Below are 5,733 nucleotides of genomic sequence, written 5' to 3' on the forward strand. Positions count from 1 at the left end.
CTGTTGCCCAGTGACTCCTGGCACAGGGCTCTTCCTCGTCTGTGTGGCATTCTGCGCCCAGCCTCAGAGCGGGTGCCACGTGGCTCTCCTTGGGTGAAAGGGAACTCGGCCTGCTCATGAACGTTGCACTTTCCCTGAAGGCATCACTTGTCTCCCCACACACACTAAGGAGCTCCCAGCAGGTGCTCAGTGGCGGTCTGATGGGAATCGCCATGCCACTTTTTCAAACCCACAGAACAGCAAAGGTCTCCATTGGTTCTGAAGTTCAGGGGGACAACTAACTGGTTATGCTTTTTTGTAAAAAAAAAAAAAAAAGTATTTTTTTATGTGGTAGAAGGAAAAAACAGTTTTGGCTTACAGCATGCCATGTACCCAGACATATAAAATTAGGACTTTAGGAGAATTCAAGGTATTTCTGTTTTTTTTTTTTTTTTCCTTCCCTACTGAAAGAAATAAATGTTCCTTGCCATTTTCCATGAGTCAGTAGCACTCCAGCAGACCACAAGTTGGAGAATAAAGCATAATCCCACTAGCCTCAACTCAATAACAGACAAAGCTTCTCCACTGATGCTTACAAACACCTGATGTTTTTAAACATTTGTAAAATGTTTTTGAAATAAAAATAGCACCTAGTCCATGAAGGAAATTTGAAGCATCTTAAAGGATAGGAAAGCCAGGGAAGAAGACAACTCCGTAGTCCCATCACCTAGATGTGGCTCTAGATCTTCAATCTCAACACAACTGTTCCCTGGGAAGCTGGCAACATGCTTCAGTAATGGCTGTCATCGGCCCCTGTTGGGATGTCTCCGCTCTTTTAGCCACAGTGCCAGAGTAGGCTCCCATGACTGCATATGTGTGCCTTAAACATTTTACAAAGCTCATTGCTTTTTTTCTCTTTTTTCACAAATAGATTGATTTCCTAAATTCAGTCATAGTGGATCTTCAAAGGAAGAATCAAGACCTTAAGATGAAGGTGGAGATGATGTCAGAAGCAGCCCTCAATGGCAATGGAGAAGACCTGAACAATTACGACAGGTATTTTATACTAAGTGATACTGATTGGGACTTTAGTGCTGTAAAAAAAAAAAAAAAAAGGCACCCAATCGCTTTATGGTTACTTGGCCGTAAATGTTGTAGTTGTTGTTCTCTGCTGCCTTCAACACGGCTCCCTATGCCCAGCAGAACGAAACATTGCCCTGTCCTGTGCCGTCCCCGTGATCTGTCGTGGATCATATGGTTGTGATTGTAGGGTCATCAGTGGCTGATCCTCAGAAGTACAGGGCCAGGCCTGGCTCCTAGTCTGTCTTACTCTGGACGCTCTGCTGTAACCTCTTCAGCATCCGAGCAGTGCACATCCTCCCCTGACAGACGGGTGGGGACTACCCATGAGGAGTGTTGGCCATCAGTAAATTTCCATACATCTCACAAGAGAGTGACAGACTACAAATGTTTAGACAGGAAAATGAAAATGGATACTTAATACTTGAAGGTCATACTTGACTTGGCCCTAATTTGTTCTTGCTAATATTTTTACTCTTTGCAAGTGTTACTGTGTCTTGGAATTTTCTTCTGGTAGAGATGAGTTTCTGATTATGCATGTTAACATTCGTAGTGATGACCAAGAGAAACAGTCCAAGAAGAAACCACGCCTCTTTTGTGACATCTGTGACTGCTTTGATCTCCACGACACAGAGGACTGTCCTACCCAGGCCCAGATGTCTGAGGACCCTCCCCATTCCACGCACCACGGCCGTCGGAGTGAGGAGCGGCCGTACTGTGAGATCTGTGAGATGTTTGGGCACTGGGCGACCAACTGCAATGATGACGAGACCTTCTGATGAAGCCCCCGCTGCGAGCTGGGCACTCCCAAATGCACGGACCTTCGTGCTACAAGCGCAGCCTCGTGTGTGCAGACTTCAGGAGAACTTGTGTTATTTTTGACCCCCATCAGCAAATTCAAGAAGGTATTTTGATCTTCCACAAATGGCCCTGTCAGTCTCCCCTTCTCATATGTTAGAATAATAAATACATACTTAGCAGGTGAGTTCTCCCTTCTAATTTTGTCACCTTGATTTTTAAAAGTTTGAACAAGACATTGCACCAGATGCCGTTACATTTATCATCCCTCACAGAACAATCCTGACCCTTAGATACTTTATTTAAGAAACTTTAAGTTATGCTATTACTTTTCATGTTTGCACTAAAATACTTCCAGGCTACATTTGTATATTTAGATTTTTTTTTTTTTTTTTTTTTGTAAAGCTTTGACACTGGAATGAGTTGAAAAAAATGTGCCATTTTGCATTTACATCTACTCATTTAAAGTATTTTATTCCTTATCAAAGAAATATCTGAGCTCTTTGCACTACCTGAGGTCTGTAGTGCCTTTATCTTTGGCTTGGTGACACCTAAGTGTGATTATAGTATCATGAAGTAGATCAAGGGAGAGGGAGCCCCCAAACTGCTGTGGGCACATTTTATAATCTATATGCTGCACCTACTTACTCTACTGTGGTGTTTTGTTTATTGGTTTTGCATAATTCAGCTTCTATATATTATATGTATATATTTTTTAAAAATCTATATTTTGAGGAAAAAAAAAACATATACAATGTGTCTTTCTTTCAGATTTTTACCTAATGGGGGAAAAAAGTAACAAAACATTTAAAATGTTCATTAAGACATAATGTGGCTTTGCAACTATTTTCTGTTTGTTTTCATTTTGTTTCTTTACCAGATTTAAATAACTGGGAGAAAGGTCTCCATTTTTTTTTCTTCCCTCCTTCTCTAACAAATATCCCCAGCAGTCAACTTATTAGATAATAAGCCACTATAAAACATCCAAATTAACCAACATATACTGTCTTCCTTTTTAAGTATTTATTTACTGTGTTTTTAGATGAATGTATGATGAGAAATTCAACATTAATAATTTTGGATTTTCTTATCACAAAAAATAAAATGAAGGACCTCAACAGCCAGAACAGGTTACAACCAATTAGAGTCGATTGGTCTTCATTTGAATGTCTTCTAGAACATGTAAAAAGTAATAAATAAAATGTGTCTTCCTTGCTTCATGTATAGTAAGAACGTCTATGACTGTACATATTCCTCTGATGTATTTTTCCCTCAAGATGATCAACTGTGTATTTGACAAGGAGTATTAAATAAATCTGTAATCACTTGAAATTTTCAGTTATAAACATAATAGGAATTGTTTCACAAACAGAAAACATGTAAAGCAGTATTAAAATTTAAGCAAACAAATGTTCTGTGTCTACTTTAATAAATACTCTTTTTTGCCAGTGGTACTAAATTGATACTCTTCTGGGGTTTATTTGTCATAATGGCTTTTCCTCAAACCAGCAAGCACTATATACCCAAATAGCAACTTCTTGGACAGTGCTAAACAAACAGCTTTTAAGAAATTGGTATGTGCTTCTTATCTCCAAATGTTCTGCAAAGGCATTTAGGATAAATTAAATCTCTAAGGTGGTTACTCATGGCTGTGTCATAGAGCAGCGATGTTGTATGGAAACAAGGTCCTTACCTCCTTTTGCAAAAAGCCAGTGATCACAACTGGTTAAAGAGGGAAAGCAAAAGGTTTATTCAACAGGATTCTGTGAGGAGATGGGAAGGGGGCTGAAGATGCCTTGGAGGGCCAGGAGTGCCTTTGTTCTCCACTTCCCTGGTTACTCCACACTCAGTGTCCCTCTTGCCAGGGTCGTCTTGTGTCATAGGCTATGGTTCTCAGCCAAAACTGGTCGTTGGAGAGGATTATGCTTAGAAGAATATATAATTGAAAATGGCAAATCTAAAGAACTCAGCATCTGTAAAAAGTTTGGGTATTCTGTTTACTTAGAAGAAAACAAAAACAACCAAAGTCATTGCCGTCTAGTTGGATCCGACCCACAGCAACCCCTCCTTGGGTTTCCAAGGCGGTATCACTACAGAAGTAGATTGCCTAACCTTCCTTCCAAGGAAAAGCAAAAGGGAGGGGAAAATAGCAAGTTAGTCACTATGATTAATGTCCACTTTAATCATGCCTGCTAGCCTGTGACAGTTTTACAGTTAGTTTTCAGTGAGGAGCGCTTTAGCCTTCCGTTTCAGCCTTCCACAGTAGCACGGAATCTGCTAAAGTAAAAGTTTACTGAGGGTAACGACAGCCTCAACCAGAAAGATGTCCACATTCAAAGTGAAAATGGCCGTTCTGCCATCCAGTGAGGAAGAAGATGTCTCTGTATAGTTGGAGCAGTAATTGAAAGTCACAAAATCATAACTGACTGAAAGACCATCAGGGGAGTCAAACGTGCAATAACTAGGAGTAGGGATTTTGCAGGGATAGGTGGATAACACGGGATGACATGATTGGTTAAGGGGACATAATTGCGAGCAAATGTGCTCTTCAGTTTATGATGGGGTGGTCACAGGATGATAACAGGTCAGGTTTTTTGGGTAAGCTACTCTGTTAGGCTGGGTTCTCTATAGAAGCAAAACCAGTAAGTTTATATGTAGAGAGAAAGAGAAATTTATCTTAGGAAAATGGCTCACACACTTAGAGAAGCTGGCAAGTCCCAAGTTCTTGGATCAAACGTCAAGCTGGAGGCTTTTCCCGACTCACAGCTGCAGGGGCTGAGGAGCTCAAGGCTGGCAAGCAGTACACCAGCTGTTGACTCAATGAATGACAAATCCAAGATCTCCAGGCTGAATGGTGGATTGTTCGCTCATGGACATTGGAGGCAGCACAACAGGATCCCAATCCACAGAAGAGTGTCTCTTGTCCCAGGATGTCCATAAATATATCGGAAGCAGGCTACACCCCTAGGGGAACTCCCTTTCAACAGGTTGGCTGCTCAAAACATACATCTGATCTCATGGGAATAACCCACATCACAACTGCTTAAAACACTCAGAATTCTGGTCCAGCCAAGTTGACACACAACTCCAACTATCACAACCACTATAAAAATTGTTTTTTCTATCATGTCTGTTCTGGAGGTCCATTGTAAAGATTGATTGACAATATTGTGAATCCAGACCCGTGGGCATCACCTATCCCATCCTGCATCTGTTTGGAAAGACCCTCTGGGAAAAGACTGAAATCCTGCACCTGCCAGACCTTGGAGAAAAAGAATGTCTCCTTTAGGGTATATAGTCACCATTGAGGTTAGAGGAACTGCAGTTATAGAGGCAGCTTTAAAATTCAACATGGATCTAGACTTGTGTCAAGACTTGAAAGTGGAGTGAAGGCTCCCCTTGCAGACTGCTGTATTTACCCACACCAAGTGCCTCTGACTTCAAGCTCTCCCACAGCAATATCACACCATATATTACCTACAAAAATACAAGTGGCACCATGGAGAACCACAAAGTTGCTGTGATATTTACCAAAAGGATTACTGAACCAATTGTGGGCTAGGTTTTTGAATATCTGTTTTTAGAGTACAGACTTACACAGGTCGATATCTCCAAAGCTGAGTTACTAGTCAAGCTAAACAAATTGCTTTTACCTGAGTAATACCCTGTGACAGTACTTCTCGAGTGTGGCATTGACCTTGGGGATGAAGAAGCTGAACAAGTGTGCAGAATTGATGAGGCAGCTACAGCTACAGGCGACGTCTGCCTGATTTCTGAAAGCACCCATGTTTCTTGAGCACCTGCTGGCCGCCTGGTGCTATTGGAGGAGGGTGTATCATCCTGGTCAGGCTTACATTCATACTTGCAATTTCAGTA

The 5,733-nt window shown here is 41.3% G+C and overlaps 1 protein-coding gene across 1 annotated transcript in view; it reads left to right on the forward strand.

The window, feature by feature from the left end:
* The window catches only part of CLIP1 (CAP-Gly domain containing linker protein 1), a 101,971-nt gene extending 100,133 nt beyond the window's left edge, over positions 1-1,838 (forward strand). The window contains exons 23-24 of the mRNA XM_042780582.1: positions 911-1,035; positions 1,613-1,838. Of these exons, the coding sequence (XP_042636516.1) occupies positions 911-1,035; positions 1,613-1,838 (351 nt within the window). The remainder of the gene's footprint in view (positions 1-910; positions 1,036-1,612) is intronic.
* The last annotated feature ends 3,895 nt before the right edge of the window (positions 1,839-5,733 follow it).

Source organism: Orycteropus afer, unplaced genomic scaffold (assembly GCF_000298275.1).
Source record: "Orycteropus afer afer isolate SDZICR_OR568_19922 unplaced genomic scaffold, OryAfe1.0 scaffold00048, whole genome shotgun sequence".
Lineage (NCBI taxonomy): Eukaryota > Metazoa > Chordata > Mammalia > Tubulidentata > Orycteropodidae > Orycteropus > Orycteropus afer.